This window comes from Octopus sinensis, linkage group LG6 (genome assembly GCF_006345805.1).
Source record: "Octopus sinensis linkage group LG6, ASM634580v1, whole genome shotgun sequence".
In the NCBI taxonomy this organism is placed as follows: domain Eukaryota; kingdom Metazoa; phylum Mollusca; class Cephalopoda; order Octopoda; family Octopodidae; genus Octopus; species Octopus sinensis.
Window position 1 is genome coordinate 19551337 of NC_043002.1, and position 17330 is coordinate 19568666.

The 17330-nt window shown below is 34.6% G+C and overlaps 1 protein-coding gene across 4 annotated transcripts in view; it reads left to right on the forward strand.

Moving 5' to 3' along the window:
* Positions 1-17330, forward strand: part of LOC115212982 (extended synaptotagmin-1-like) — a 184703-nt gene that overhangs the window by 145239 nt on the left and 22134 nt on the right. For 3 of the 4 annotated variants that reach the window (XM_036503669.1, XM_036503671.1, XM_036503670.1), the window contains 7 exons: positions 5212-5266; positions 7662-7724; positions 10150-10292; positions 12108-12194; positions 14322-14405; positions 16137-16229; positions 16973-17196. In XM_036503669.1, the coding sequence (XP_036359562.1) occupies positions 5212-5266; positions 7662-7724; positions 10150-10292; positions 12108-12194; positions 14322-14405; positions 16137-16229; positions 16973-17196 (749 nt within the window). The remainder of the gene's footprint in view (positions 1-5211; positions 5267-7661; positions 7725-10149; positions 10293-12107; positions 12195-14321; positions 14406-16136; positions 16230-16972; positions 17197-17330) is intronic. The other variant, XM_036503672.1, reaches the window with a different exon arrangement.

Below are 17330 nucleotides of genomic sequence, written 5' to 3' on the forward strand. Positions count from 1 at the left end.
ATTGACATTATTTTCTCACCTCTCACAAACATTAGTGATTTTCATAGTTACAAAATCATTATTTTGGGTGGAGTGGGATAGGCATTGCTATACAACAATAATTTCACAGTAATATGTTCAGAGCAATGATAAAAGCATGAACATCAAAACTCACTGTACTGCTACTAAATATTCTGTGGTCTTGTGATGAGGAAAAATAAATCATCATCATCATCATCACCATCACCATGATCACCATCATCGTCATCATTAGCTCAGTTGGCAGAGTGGAAGACTGTAATTAGATTATAAATTTCTTTGAAAAGAAAAAATAATAAAATGACAGAATAAATCCTTTATTTAGTTACATCCTTTTGTTTTGAATTCAGATCCTACTAGGGTTGCCTTTACATTTCATCCTTCCATAATTGAAAAAAATAAGTACCATTCATATGCTGGGGCCAGTCAAAGTGGCCTTGTCTCTATGATTCTGGTTATCCCTAAAGTGTGGCATTAAGTTTAAATTCATGACTGAAACTGCTTAACTTCTCTTACTAAATTGACATCTGGGCTTGTATATAGAATAGTGGAAACAGAATCTGTAAAACAAAGATCACTCTGTACATTTAATATTTTTTATTCGTTTACTCGTCTGTCCCTTCCCCTAAAGATTACTTTGTTAGGTGAGGATCTTGATAAACATATTTGTTAGATGGAGGTGTAGTATGAGATACCTTAGTAAAATTATGTATTGTTTTATTTAGTTTTCCAAGACAGTGCATCTCGTGTGGTTTTCTTGTGTGTTTATTAACAAAGTTTGTTGATTTTTGAAGACTTGTTAGTACTAAAAATGCAATTTTAAAACAATACCCATTTAAATTAGTCAAGTATAAAAAAAAAAAGAAGAAAGAAAATGACTGATAAATTTCTTGCATGTTACTAATTTTAGAATTTAAGGAATCCAAATTTTGCAGTGTAGTTTGGTTATGCAGTTTAATGAATTATTTGACAATGTGTTTTGCTATTTATTGACTCTCTTTCATTTTTCCAGGTCATGGTAGGTAGATTAACTACCTTTTTTGTGGGGGTTTTTTTTTGCCATTTTTCTTTTCCAGCCCTTTCATTTCTCTATCACCTATTATTTCTTCCCTTGTTCTTCAATCCTTCTTTCTCATTTGCCTTCAGTGGCTTTAGGTAGGCTCAGTTGTGTGCGTGTGTGTGTGTGTGTGTGTATATACATATGCACACACTATTTCTAATAAGGGTTAAGCCAAATGAGTAAGGCACCAAGGGGATTCATGTCTTTGCTCTATGATGTGTGAGTGGCTAAGAGGTCTAAACTCTTAATTCATCCATTCTACCTAGCTTTAAGTACTTACCAAATTAGTTCATTTGCTTTCAGCACTGAGGGGCTGAAGAAGCAACCCCAGTATTCAGAGTCAGATGAGTTCCACAATTACATCTTTCCTTGTTAGTGGATTCACATTCTGGCTCTGATTACAAATTGGATATGGCTGACATGCTTCACTCTGTTCTACATTAGGCTCATCTTTCATCACCTGGCAGATATTTTTCTTGGCCAAGAGAGGTAACTACTAATGTGGGTTATCTGGCTTACAAGTTTTAATATATTTGGTAAATTAGTAAGGCATTTCTTTTTGTCAAAGTCAACAGAGGCTCTAGCTGATACATAAATGGTTCATGTAGATGATATTTACTAACCTGATGGTTTTGGCTTCAAAACCATCACGTTAGCACTTAGATGCATCTACCTTCTGTGAAAACCACTTTTGCCAATTATGCAGTCAACATCTAATCATCACAGCCCATCAAATTTTCTATTCCAATAGAAAAACATTGATAACTCTCAATATTGTCCACTGCAGCTGAGAATGTGGTCAGATAGCCTTCCAGCTAAACAGAAAGCACTGAGAAGCAAATACACTAAGTTGATACAAACAATAATGTCAAACTAGATGTTTTTACAATATTTACTTCGGGAGTCAGATTTTTTTTTCATTCCTCTGGAGGTCCATAAAATAATACCACTACTTATTTTTTTTTATCTCTCTTCTAATATTAATAGGTTTTGTTTTCAATTAACAGAAATTTGTATTTCTTTTTTGACAAATATTGTCTTTTCTTTAAAAGTTCTGTATTCAACTTTTTAATACTTACTATATCTTTTATCTTCTGTTAAATGTCTACTTCACACTAAATGTTATCAGTTTCAAATGTGTAAAGCTTCAAAGTAATTAAAATTATTGCAGGGGAAAAAATAACGCCAGAGAAACTAGCTCTAGTCTTCATCAGCAAAAACTGTTTCTATCAGTAAAATATAATTTTTTAAAGTTTGTATTTCGTTGAGAGAAGAGTCTCCTGACATTTCAGACTAAGCTCTTCATCTAAGAACAATAAAGTTTTAAGTGTCTTTCATCTATTATTATTTGAGGAAACTGTAAAGTTAGAGCTTCTTTGAATGTATGAGAGGAAAGTAATGGGTGAGAGAAAGGAATAGAAGTTAGAAATGAATGACATTAGGTGTAGAAACTGAATAAGCTGGAAGATGAGAGGTTGGTTTATAGATCAATCAGTTTATCTTTCTTTTCAAAGAAAGCATTCATTCCAAGATATCAAGAAACTCTTCTCCCAATGGCATTCAAACTTAACAAACTTTGTACTTTACCAATGAAGTATGACATGTAAAGTTCAGTAGATATTGTTTACATATATATCTCATAGACAAAAGTATATTCAGATTATTCATTCAAAACTTAAATTCTCTTTAAGGTTTTTATTATCTCAACGCCATTTCAATGTTTTGAATTCCAGTTTAAATTTTTGAAATATTCAAATATCTTTTCATTTAATCATAGCTCTTGTATTTCAGCAGCTATTGATCTGTGCTTTTCCATTTATTTTATTATTTTAATTATTACTTCTATTATTTTATTAGTTAGTTAGTTAGTTAGTTAATTTGGCTCAAAAGCAAATAGCAAGGCCATATAGGGGGACATGGAGTTAAGTACAGGGTGGTGTTCATGTAAAGAGTTCAGGCCACTTGAGGTCCAGGGAGGCTTTGAACAAAGCGGTCGTCGGCATCTTCACCATCTCGTCTGGCAGCTTGTTCCACGGATCCGCAACCCGGACGGAGAAAGCTCCTCTCCTTCAATTGAGATGAAATCGTCGCAGGTAGAGCTTTTCGGTTTGACCCTGCAGCCGACGCTCTGGAGCAGGAGTGAAGAACAGCTCTTTCGAGAGGTTACACTTTCCGCTTATGATGTTGTGGGCGAGAATGAGATCACCACGGCGGCGGCGTTTTTCAAGAGAATAAAGGTCGAGCGTCCTCAGCCTTTCTTCGTAGGACAAATTTTTGAGACCATGAACCATGCGGGTAGCCAGCTTCTGGACTCTTTATTTTAATTATTACTTCTATTATTTTATTATTTTAATTATTACTTCTATTATTTTATTATTTTAATTATTACTTCTATTATAATTATTATTTCAAATTTTTATTACTTCTAATTTAATCAATTCAGAACTCATTTTCCACCAGAAAGAAATAATTAGTGTTTTGTGCTAATGTAAGAAATTATTAAAATTATTATTTGGCAGTGGATTCGCAAAAACTATGGAATATCAAACTAAACATTATTTCAGAATTAAATTCACTTTCTCCTACATTCTGAATTTAAATCCTATCAGAATCAATTTTACTAGTTTTATTGTCACTATTACTCCTAATAGAAAGCTGGATACCAATTTTTTTTCTTAGTTAAGAATTCATATCCTCACTACAGCTGCTGTGTCCTTAAGTAAGACTCTTAACACACTCTTCTTACCTCAAGCATTAAATTTAAACCAACAATGATTATCATAATTGGTATTGTTTTCCATTATGCTTATGGAGGTTAAGGTTGTTGTAAGCTGGCAGAATCATTACTCGCTGGACAAAATTTCTGTCATCACTTTATGTTCTGAGTTCAAACACTGCCAATGTTGACTTTGCCTTTCGCTCTTTCAGGGTTGATAAAATAAGTATCAGTTGAGCATTAGGGTTGAGGTAATCCATTTGATTCCTCTCCTCAAAATTACTGGCCTTGTACTAAAATTAGAAAGAATTACGCTTTTCAAGGTTAAATTCAATGATGGGTCAAGACATTATCTCTTACTCTTTATGTCATATTTTGTAGAGAAAGAAAAAACTCAACATATATCAAACCTCAAATATATTTAGAAAAAAAATGGAGTGAATTAATAGAATATATGCCAGTAACATGACATAAGCAAATTCTAGGAACCAGTATTCAGCAACATAATACTGTTCTTGGAGTGGTTGGTGTTAGGACAGGCATCCAACCATAGAAGCCATGCCAAACCAAATTGGAACCTGGTGCAGCTCTCCAGCTTACCAGTTTCAGTCAAACCATCCAACCTGTGCCAGCCTGGAAAGCAGATATTAAATGGTGATGATGATGATATGATGTCAATCCCCTTGGATAGGATATAAACCCTATCACTTTTCCAGATAGTCAAATTCTGATTCCTAATATAGCTATGTGATCAGTTAATTATTGAGGTAATTAGTCATCAAATGTGTTATCCAGGTAATTAGGTATAAAGTGTGCTACTCGGGTAATTAAGTGTAAAGTGCACTACTCAGGTAATTAAGTATAAAGTGTACTACTCAGGTAATTATAAAATTTGCTGCTCATTAACAAAATGAACCATGTACAATAGATTATATATTTTGCTGTATACATTTATATATGTTTGTCGTATTTCAATGGTATGTATATGTGTCAAAAAGTGTACATCTTGGTTGTGTATAGACTGTATTTCATGGGTATATGTGTGAGTGTATTTCATTGGTGTATTTGTGTAGCAGTCATTATACCTTACTTCTTAGTTGTATATAGACTGCATTTCAATTATATCATCATTTTTTCATTGTTTTAATATCCACCTTTCTATGCTTGCCTGGATCAAACAAAGCTTATTCGAGCAGATTTTCCATGGCTGAATATCCTTCCTGAAAACATCAATGATGTATGTATGTATGTGTATATGTTTCCATGTATGCAGGAATGTCTATATGACATTATTGTCTCACCTTTTGTTCAATATTGTAGAATGAATGATGTGTGTATGCTTGCATGTGTCAGGTTCCAATGACGTATGCTGTTTCCCTAATTCAAATGGGTTGTTAAAAAATGTATTTATTTCTAGGCTGAAAACAAGAATTCAAGACAGTCACTAGCTTTCATTGAGAAATATTTGGAAGGTAAATATCTCCATTAAACTTCGTAAAATTATGCACTTAATTGAACCATATTAGTTTAATTTTTTAAATATTTTTGTTGTCTTTTTATTACTTTTTTTTTTCTTTGCACTATTGCTTCTTTTATCAGTTTTAGTCAGTGACCTTCAGGAAGAGATGATCACTTATTGGGTTGTATTTTATTAATTCGAATTCATTTTTTTATCAACATTAGATAATATATCCTTTTATTCTTTTACTTGCTTCAGTCATTTGACTGCAGCCATGCTGGAGCACTGCCTTGAAAGATTTTAGCCAAGATAAATCAATCCAGGACTTATTTTTTTAAGCCTAGTACTTATTCTTTTGGTCCCTTTAGTTGAACGGCTAAGTTACAGGGGCCATAAACACACCGACAGTGGTTGTCAAGTGCACACACACACACACACACATAGATACATACATACATATATACGTATGTATAGAGTGTTAGGTGTGATGTACAGAAATTGAATATTGAGAAAAAAAAGTCATCAGAATTTTAGAAAAAAATATTTTTATTTCTTCATTATTATTAGTGCTTTCATTCCTTTCTTGAACTTGTCAAATAAAATTTTGTGTGTATATATATATATATAACAGGCTTCTTTTAGTTTCCATCTACCAAATCCACTCACAAGGCTTTGGCTGGCCTGAGACTACATAGTAGAAGACATTCTCCCAAGGTGTCACACAGTGGGACTGAACCCAGAACCATGTGGTTGGGAAGCAAGCTTCTTACCACACAGTCACACCTGCACCTATATCTACATTATCTCATTATGTATTATAACTTCATTCATTGCCTGGAAAATATTCATTGTAAAAGCTATTAAGGAAGCTGTTGCTAACAGAATTAATGGGGTATATCTAGCCTCCCCCCCCCCCCACACACACACACTAGTTGTTGCTGTTGTTAAGTTTGAAATCTATTGAGTAGGTGTTAGATATATATTGATGTAGTGATTGTGTGAGTGTACCTTATACAAAAACCCCACAAACCTGTTCTGATATTTATCTGGCAGGTGTTGCCTTTACTTCCTGAGTACACAATGCGCGCTTGAACAAACCGCATGTGATATATTGCAGAGTGGGTTGACACTATATCTGGCTTTGGTGAACATTGGATCAATCTAGATAAGTCTAAGGTGTATGGCAGGGTTGACCATTGCTTTCTAACAGCTGTTGCAAACATAACTAGTTTAGTTCTGTCTGGATCACTAAAATGTACAGCAGCATCTATTCAATAGTCAAATGAAAGGGCCACTTATCAGAATTAATTACAATGCTTATTCTGCCAAAGTTGCTTTCTTTTCTCTCTTTTGTATGTTATAACATCATAACTATTTGGGCTAAGGCTGAAAACATTGAGGATAGTATTGTTAAAATTGAGATACAAGCGAACCATGTCAATATATGCAAATGATGTCACCTAATAGTATTAGATATAGGAAATCATAGTGGTCTGCACTGTTTTGGAAGCGTACCAAAAGATAAAGGAAGCACACATTAGCCAAAATAGGGCAATATGCATACCTCTAAGAAGAAGGTAAGAGCAGAGGGAAAGGTATTGACTTCCAGTGAATTTTATGAGGTGGATGAATGAGGAAATTAACTATGTAGCAGCTACAGATTGCTGTCAAGAAATGGGAGAAAGCAGTTGCCTTTTTGTGTCAAGATAATTCAGGGTTGTCTGTGGATTACCCTTATACAATGTTGTTAACCTCACATTTTAGACTTTCTTGTTTTATTTTTACGGAGATGTACTTGCATAGTGAGTGACTTGATCTGAGATCGTGTGCTGGAACGAAAACAATTGCAGCGTGGAAGGTGTTTATAAGCCATTTAAGAAACACACAAAACCGTTAGATTCACTTCAACATTTAAATTTAATTTGTCAAAATATTTCGGTCGTGGTCTCAAAGTGACGAAAATATTTTGACAAATTAAATTTAAATGTTGAAGTGAATCTAACGGTTTTGTGTGTTTCTTAAATGGCTTATAAACACCTTCCATGCTGCAATTGTTGTTTTATTTTGTTATTTCTATTTATTGTTAAATCTGTCCAAGTTCATGTTATTATTATGGCTAATCTCACCTTTATTTCATGTAAATCTAACACTATCTCTTGTGTGTTTCCTTTCGTATTTTACCTTTGTATTGTCCCCAGGGTATTGGAATCTAGTAGCCAATAAAATCATCATCATCATTACCTTAAGAGTTTTGGTTAGGTTGGTGGATATAGCATTGGGTGCAGTGAAAACCCTCATTCCATTTTAGCAAGTTTTTTCTCTGCAATGACCTCTTATCTGTTGTTCTTCTACCTATTAAAAGAAATTATCATCATCATCATTGTTATTATTACTATTTTTTATTTCAGGTAAAACTTTTGTGGACTTCAAAATTATTCAAGCTAAGAATTTAGAATCAAAAGATAGAAATGGTAAGTAGAAAATGTCTGTTAAATATTATCATTAGTTAATCAGTGTCAAAGTTTCAAAATTGTTTAAAGAAGTTTAGTTTAATTGAAGAATATTGAGAAAGATGTGAGATTTTCAAGTTGAACAAAATGAAATGTAACTGAAAAATAAATGCTTTATCATTGATGCCAGTATTGGTATCACTATCAACAACGAGAGAAACTTTACATTGTTGCTTGACTAGTTAGAAATAGCAGCCAAATCCCTTTTAATCATATACCATGCCAATGGAATACTGGTAGAAAACACTGACAGGGTGGGTCAAGTCTGGACTGCTTTTCATTATCAGTGAACTTGATCAGGGTTAACCTAGGACTAAATAATAATACCAGCTACAGTTTTTACTTCAACATGCCAACAATGATGTCTCTATGTGGTCATTTAAGCTGCTAAAGTTAGCAGCCATATCTCCATCAACTCACATCCTACCATCTTTAGAAAAAGAGTGTTAGGATGCATTTGATAGTCATTCTATATACACTGTATCTGGAAAGGGACAGGATGATCATGGTTAGAATACTTTTGGTTATAGGTCAGCTCTCTTGGAACTAAACTCTTATAAAAGGAAATGTTGGGTAATGTAATACTTGATTCAACATGACTAGAAAAAAGATGGGATGGTCGTTAGTGGAATACCTTTGATCATCTGTCTACTTGATCAAGGTTAACTGACAAAGATATACAACAACTAAGGTACGAGTGCAAATAATAATACCAGCAGAAATCATCATCATCATCATTTAATGTCTGTTGTCCATGCTGGCATGAATTGGACGATTTGACTGGGCTGGCACGCTGGAAGGCTGCACCAGACTCCAGTCTGATTTGTCATGGTTTTCTACGGCTGGATGCCCTTCCTAATGCCAACCACTCTGAGAGTGTAATGGGTACTTTTATATACCATCAGCACGGGTGCCATTTGTGTGACATTGGGATGCATTTACATGCCACCGTCACAGGTGCCAGTTTACATGACACTGGTATCTGCCACGACTGCAATTTTGCTTGGTTTGATGGGTCTTCTTCTCAAGCACAACATAATGCCAAAGGTCTTGGTCATTGCTTCTGTGAGGCCCAACACTTGAGAGGAACTCAGCCACTTTGCCTCCATCAGGCCCAGCACTCAAAAGACGTTCTTTACGTGCAACCAGCATGGATGTGTTTGACTTGATGGGTCCTCTCAAGCACAGCACATTGCCAAAAGTTTTGGGCACCAGTCATTGCCTCTGTGAGGCTCAAAGTTCAAAGATCATGCTTCACCACCTCGTCCCATGTCTTCCCGGGTCTACCTCTACAACAGGTTCCCTCCACAGTTAGAGATCAGCACTTCTTTACACAGCTGTCCTCATCCATGTACATTACATGACCAAAGATATATCTCAGAAAGTAATTGTGTCTGTTTATCAAATACTATACAACTCACCTCAAGGTAGCTTCAACAACCACTAAAAGGAATCTTTCTGTGAAATCAATCTTTTTTTTTTTAACCAAATTATTTCAATTCAATTTTCCCTGGTATAAATACTAAAAATGTGTTTAAGGTTTTCACTAAGTTTCATTAGAGAAATCATATCCAATATTTGGTAATGGAAACTTCCGTTTCTAAGAGATTTTTCCTCAGAAATACGCTAATCAACAGAGCAACTTTTTAGACACTTTACCCATTCTTTTTCAATTTTCTAAAATTTACATCCAATTTGAATTTCTTTCCCTGAGCACATGTTTTCTTCTTATCTTAGCATGAAAATGTAACCTGTTTCACTGATTCCTTTTTTTAGCTACTAGAGTGGTCTTTGCTATTATGGACTTGATAATTATTCCTCTCTTTCCTTAATGCATTTACCTCTCACATTTTACTTACCTCTCAATATGCATGACCTTCCAACCTTTGTACTAAACTCAGTAACCAATCCTTCTATCCTCTCTTGAAATAAATCTCAATGGATCTCTATTTCTGTCCTCAGATCAAGGGAAGTATAATAAAATGTAACTTTATACTTCAGATTAGCAAACTAGGACAAAAAGTAAAAAGCAATATAATCAAATGAAAGGAAACTAAATTTGTGTCCTAATATGTGTGTGTATATATTTATTTATATATAATTAATCAAAAGAAAATGAAGTAAAAAACAAGGATGTGGTACATACAAAGTATTAAAAGATGCTCAGGGAAGGAAAGAAAGAGTGTTTTATGTTTCGAGCAAAGCTCTTCTTCAGAAGCAGGAAACAGAAGAAAGTCCAAGAGAAAAGGAAGACGGAGTAAAAAATTTGCCAACAATCCACCTGTAGTTACATTTTGTGTGTGGGTGTGAGTGTATGTGTGTATATATATATATATATATACATATTTATTTATTCATTAAAACCAAGATACGCCTTTAATTTCAGGATTCAGTGACCCATTTTGTGAGGTGATGCTAGGTAAGAAGAAGCTATTCAAGACATCTGTGAAAAAGAAGACACTGTTCCCCATATGGAACGAGAGTGCCACATTAGAGTTACCTGATGACAATAATACAACTATTGAATTGGTGAGTTGCTTCACGCATATATTCATACATTTGTACTACTCTTTCACTCATATCTGTTTTGATCAAGGTTACACCTCTGCCCTATACTGATATATATATATATACTAGCAGTATCGCCCGGCGTTGCTCGGGTTTGTAAGGGAAATAACTATATAAGCATTTTTAGAGATGTAAAGTATAATAGCCATTTCAATATGGCTAACCACAAAGGGGAGGGGGTGTTAGGGTTAGGGTTAGCTTTTTATGTTCTGAGATTTAATAATAAATTTTTAGAGAGTTACTTCCCTTATATATGCCAAAAATGCATTAAAAATGCAGAAAAATTGATGGTAATTTTTTTTAAATGGTAGACTCATCGTAGACGTGTGCTAATACCCAGAAGGGCTCGATATGAATCAGACTATAAGATACCTGGTTTTGGTTAAACTGCACCGCAAAATGTGGGAGTAGTTAGGAATCTAATTCGTAGGAGACAGACAGCACACAACCTTACTTTTATATATAAAGATATCATCATCATCATCATCGTTTAACGTTCGCTTTCCATGCTAGCATGGGTTGGACGATTTTGACTGAGGGCTGGCGAACCAGATGGCTGCACTAGGCTCCAATCTTGATTTGGCAGAGTTTCTACAGTTGGATGCCCTTCCTAACACCAAAGAGGATGCCCTTAGGTGGAGTATGGCCAAATAGTTAAGATTACTCAGCAACTGCAGGGTTCCAAATTCAGTCCTGCATTGCATCTTAAACACATGTCATTTTCTATAGCCTTGGGTTGACTCATACTGTGCTAGTGAATTTGGGTAGATGGAAACTGCACAGAACCCTGCCAGATGGATTGTAGTTGCATTTCATACATATACAATACCACACTGATTCTGTTTGAGAATTATGCTAAGGATACATCTGCTTGTGGATTGCTCAGCCACTTACATGTTACTTCAAGAACTGGTAATTAAGTTGTCCAATTAACTCATCCTTGAACAGCAGAGATCCATCACACACACACACACACACACACACAATGAAATTAGCATCAGAGATACTTTCTCCCCAGCAGTAACTACAGGTGTTCTTTAAGATGTTTGCCAGTTCTTTCTCTTACTGATGATCTAAATATCAGTGTTGTTGGGAACCCTCCTGCATCTCCATCAGGTACTTCACTGTCACAAGCATTTTGCCACTTTGTTGGTATGTAATGCCTTACTAGAACAACAAAGAATATATTAACCTTCGTCTCCAGATGAGTTCCACCTATTTTCTCTCTTCAGTCTCAATCACCTCAAACTGGCCTCAGCTGCTATGGCTATCAGTGGCTTTCTTTAGTTGTTTGAGTTGCAAGACAGTCTTTTTTGTAGAAATATTGCATTGATTTCACTAGGAAACTTTGGAAGCCAATTTCAATGGGGAACGAGACTACAGGATATCCTATGAAACCTCATCAATCAAATAGTGGTATGTGGCTTTCTTTGGTCTAATCTGTCTGTTCAGGACACTGTGAGTTGGGTTTCTAAGATGGCTTTTGTGTTCCTAGATATAAGAACCATTTCAGGCTTATGCACACACACATGCTCATTCTCACTTACATATGTATACTTTTACATTCTGTTATTCATACATGTTCACATGCATTCACGCACATGTGCACATACTTTTACATATGCATCCCAATACATATGGAATTTTAAGCAAATGTACTTGCTCTCAAATGTTAACATTTTCTTTAACAAACATACATGTGCATACACACACATCAGCACATTTATAGTGACACATATGTTATTTAACATCTGTTCTCTTTCATTTATTCTTCAGGTTCTCTCCGACAAGGATCTGATATATGATGATTTCCTTGGGAATTTAACGTTAACTGTGAGCAAAATGAAAGAGATGTCCCTCAATGTTAGTATCTCTCTCTCTTTCTCTCTCTCCCTCTCTCTCTCCCTTTCTTCCTTTTTCTCTCCCCCTCTTTTCCCTTCTCTCTCTTCTCTCCCTTTCCCTCCTTACTCTCTACCCCACTCTTTCTCTGCTAAATGATATAATTGATCTGTTGCCTAGTTTAAATCCTTTTGATATTAACCCACCTGAGACCACCTCTGGTTCTGGTACAAAACTGTCATTTTAAATTGTTCATATTTAGTTCAAACCTCAAATCATGATTATATGTAAGACTCGGTCTGTTATGCCCCAAATATCAACTTAATAATGAAAAAGTTGGTTGCTTCACTAAATCCTTCTTAGTTCTTGATTATTTTCAAAATTAATTGAAACACATAGTGTTTTACTCAGAATATGACTATGAAAAGGTTAACACCATCACCTGGCCCTTGGGTACTTTCAGTAGAATCCATTCTGTTATAAACATAGACAAGGGTTCTGTTTACTTCTTCCCAGTCTTCGAGACCCTGAAAATCAGGTCATGGGTGTTACCTCTTGCTACCCTTTGACAAATCCTAAACTCTTTCTTTACCTTGCTTCTTTTGAAACACACTACCTCTGTTTCAATTAATTCTGAAAATAATGAAGGATTTAGTAAAATTACTTTGTCATTATTATGCTGGTGTTTGGAACAGAAATTAACATGAAATGTTGAAGGAAGATTTTTATTACAATCACTTTAAAACATGAAGTTTGTGTCTCAGAACTAAGGTCAATCTCAGGTGGATCAGTACCAAGAAGGTTATAAAAAATTTAAAGCAAAATAATAATAATAATAGTGAAATTATTGTATACAGTGCTCAGGTGCACCACAACTTGTCAAAACGTGCATACAAAGTATATGCAGTAATGTACAAATGTCTGATAAGCGAATAGTGTATGAGTTAGATACATGCTTGCGTGTGTATGGAGGGGAGAAAATGAGGTGTAGTGTTGGCGAATCTCAGGAAGCATGGAAGTTTTGAAGGATGCAGTGCTCCAACAATTAACAACTGATGCCGACAGTCTGTTCCATGCTTCAGCCAAATGTTGTTGGCTAACTGATAACGTGGTCATAAGGTTTGTATAGCTATTGTGTTGTACAAATCATCAAGGTATGAGCTCAAATTCCCTTCTCATAACATGGAACCAAATATTTCATATCATTAATTTTAGAGCAAATTGTTCATCCATCATCATTTAGCATCCGTTTTCCATGCTAGCATGGGTTGGACGGTTCAACTGGGGTCTGTGAAGCCAGAAGGCTGCATCAGGCCCAGTCTGATCTGGCAGTGTTTCTACGGCTGGATGCCCTTCCTAATGCCAAGACAGAAAAAAATAATAGTTAGAATGCCAACTGAGCAATGAAGTTTGACCTATTAAACTAGATCTTTCTGTTTTTTGTTGGATTTGTTACAGGTTTAGTAGAGGTTTATTAAGACAAAAATTGTGTCCGTGTCTATATAACATCAACATCAACACATAATAGCTCTTCCAGTTATACTTGTTACATATGGCATCGTCCATTATGACACATAATACTATAATACATGGTACTTCACTTGTGATATAACATTCACTATTCAGTATTTATCTACAGTAAATGAGCCAATAGGAGATCCTGCATGCAGTCATTTAATAGCTAAATCTTCCTCAAAATATGATTCCAACTTAAAACAGAAAGAGTATATAGGATAATGTGATTCTAGATGCACATTGCCTGAAAAAAAGGTTGAGGGTCTGGTGTGACCAGACCGTCAACCTTTTTTTTTTTTTTTTGGAATGCCTTTGATCATAGGTTTTACCTCTTTCATCAAGATGGATCACTATACAATATGTACCTCATCTGAGGCACAGCAATTATTTTCTTTCATTGACACAATAATATAGATTTAGTGCAAAGTTATATTTTTCTCAGCATTTTACAGACTGCCATTCACTACGTTTATAGTTCTATTTTCTCAATATTTCACACAAACCTGGACTACATTATTTTACATGTCAAACTTTACATTAAATTTAATCTACCTTTATTATTAAAGTTCTATACTATTGTCTTTTTCCTTGCTGTTTCTTTTCTTTCTATTAATTTGGCATTTTTTCTTATTTCAGGGTCATCCTGAGTGGTTCCCCCTTACAAAATGTAAATCTGGTTCCTTACAGTTACAGTGTACAGTAACTTCTAAGGATACATTGGTATGTATATTTTGCTATGTATATAATTAAAGAGATAGGTTGAGGAATATAAAAACACACTAGAAGCCTTTTCTTACTTTTTAATCTCATCTTCATAAGTGTTAGCCATAGTTGACTAAACTAATAAAGTGTTGGTTTACAAGACCAAAAACTGACATTTTAATCTGCTCATCTTCACAACAGTGTCCATGGTGAAGATTTTTTTTATTAATCCACAATAGACATTATGTTGCAGAACAGTTTACTGTTGTAAGCAGCAGGGGCACTGTATAACCTGCTGTGCCAAGTCTTAATTCTTTTGTTGGACTTGTCCTACATGCTCTATGAAAATGAAGTCATTAAGTGGTGTCTCTTCTATTACACAAAGAGTTATCAGAACTTTTTGTCTCCATAAGTGCATGATATATCAGTCTATGGACCATTGAGGACTCGACCTGCTACATACAAGTCAGATATCTACAAATTAATGCTCAGTAACCATCCTGCCTTAGAAAAAGACAAGACAGTCACTGCTGGAATATCTTTGATTATGAGTCTGTTCTGTCACAGCTGACATAGAACCTATTAACATCATATATTTTATCAATGTCAAGTTAAGTTCTCAAATATTCATTTATTTCCCTGTCTTGCTAATAAGTTTTACAACACTCTTCTTATGTAAAATACATTAGATTAAGGACTTTTAAGATTTCAATCACTCTGAAACTCTTTGTATCTAATTAACGACCTCTCAACAACTGTCTGGTATTCTGTTAACTCATAGTCTAGGTGGCTTTGAGGGCAGCTTACTGAAGTCCTTGTATTGATATTCAAATCTAAAGCCATATTCTCACAGATGCCATTTTGATGTACAACATAGAGAAAGCATATGGCTTTACTTTCATCAGTTAACAGGAAAGAACTAGAGTAACTATCTTTGCTTCACTGTCAGATGTTTGGGGTTAAAATTGCATAGGATTATCATCTGGCTGTAAAATAAGATTGTTTTGAAGATGTTTTAAAAAGTATTAGAAATGTTGAACATGTAAATATCCAAATTTACAGACATATTTGACAGAAACTATTCTTTTACTAGTTTCATTCATCAGACAGTGGCTGTACTGTAGATTCAATTTAAAGGGTTTTATTCAAATATACCAACCCTAGTGCTATTGACTTCTAATTATCGAATTGGCTTAGTTCGTCTGACTTATATCTAAATAACGAGTTACTTCCCTTCCACAGATATAAATACTCTATTTAATGGTATAAAGGTCACATGGATATATTAGATGTACCCTGATTTCAGTAGTGAATTTTCAGGAAAAGATTTGTTTATGCATTAAGTATAAAGCACAAAGAACCTGGAGTGATGTTATTGAGGCATACTTTTGGAAAAGAAACAGTATGCCATCAAATATAGTACTGCACACACTCAGACACACACACACACACACTCTATGATCCCCTGCACAATTTCCATCAGCCAAATTTTACTCACAGGACATTGGTAAACCCCAAGCTGTGGTGGAAAATATTTATTTAAGGAGCAGTGTGGTGGGTTTAAACACGAAACCACATGACTGCAAAATAAGCTTCCTAGTCAAGCAACCTGCACCCTTATTTTAATTTTCTTTTTTACTTTTTGTGTGAGTTTTTTGGGCTTGTATAAAAGAAATGCTGTGTATGGGATAAAGAGAATTTTCTTCTAATTTAATATTGTCTTGGCTTTTATTCGTGTTATTTTTGAAGGAGAATGGTAAAGCAGAAAATGTATCCTCTGAAGAATTAAACCATGATGTCTCAAAATCAAAGACCACCAAATCACCAACACAATCATCTTTAGTAAGTGTTTAAATTTATTTTCTTCTATTTTACTTCATTTTGTTTTTGAACTCTCCTTTTATTAGCTCCCTTATTGTTGTCTTGTTTACAGTATTTTATCATTTAATTATGTTTACAGTATTTTATCATTTAATTATGTTTACAGTATTTTATCATTTAATTAACACTGGAATGTTGGCCGGGCAAAATGCTTAGCAGCATTTCACCCGTCTTTATGTTCTGAGTTCAAATTGCACTGAAGTTGACTTTGCCTTTCATCCTTTCCTTTTGGAGTCGATAAAATAAGTACCAGTTGAACACTACGGTCAATGTAATCAACTAGTCCCCACCTCCCCCGAAATTGCTGGCCTTGTGCCAAAATTTGAAACTAACATTTCATTATTTAACTAGTTATTAATTATTTTTCACTTCTTTTATTACCTTGAATTTCATTTAAATCTTTATCAGTTATTTTATTGTCGTCATTTATTTGCAAGTACACTGCAGAGTTTTTTGTATCATTAATGCTATTTCCCTCTTTCCTGTATTCTTTTGCCTTGAAGCATCCTATGATCCTTGCTTTGAGTGCTTTCAAGTCAAAATATAAACTGAAGAAGTCTTTGAGACATTGGGAAAATGAGGAAGAAATGATACTATTGTTTTTAATGTTTTATTTAACTTCGAAATTTTTTTTTTTTATAATTGAAATCTTTTAGTCTATTTATTTTAAAATTTTGCACTCTTTTCTGCTCTAATTTTCACAGCAAGAAGAATCATCATATGGCCGAAGTTCATCAGACACACATATTGCTTCTCCAGGAAGTTCGAGGTCTGTCTTAAAATCTAACAACCACCTCAATAGGAAAACTTCCCTAACCCGTACTGTTTCACATAACTTTCTAAGGCAACAGAATGCAAGATGGTCCCTGCTTGGTTCCTCTATAGTCAATTTCCGCAAGGCTAGCACCACGCTGCAGCCATCGGCATCGTGAGTAACAGAACAATAGCACCTCACCATCTAGAGGAAATATATATATGTACATATATATATATATATATATTAAGGGAAAAAAAATCTATAGAACTCACAGCACATTAACTGTTGCAAGATACACTGTCACC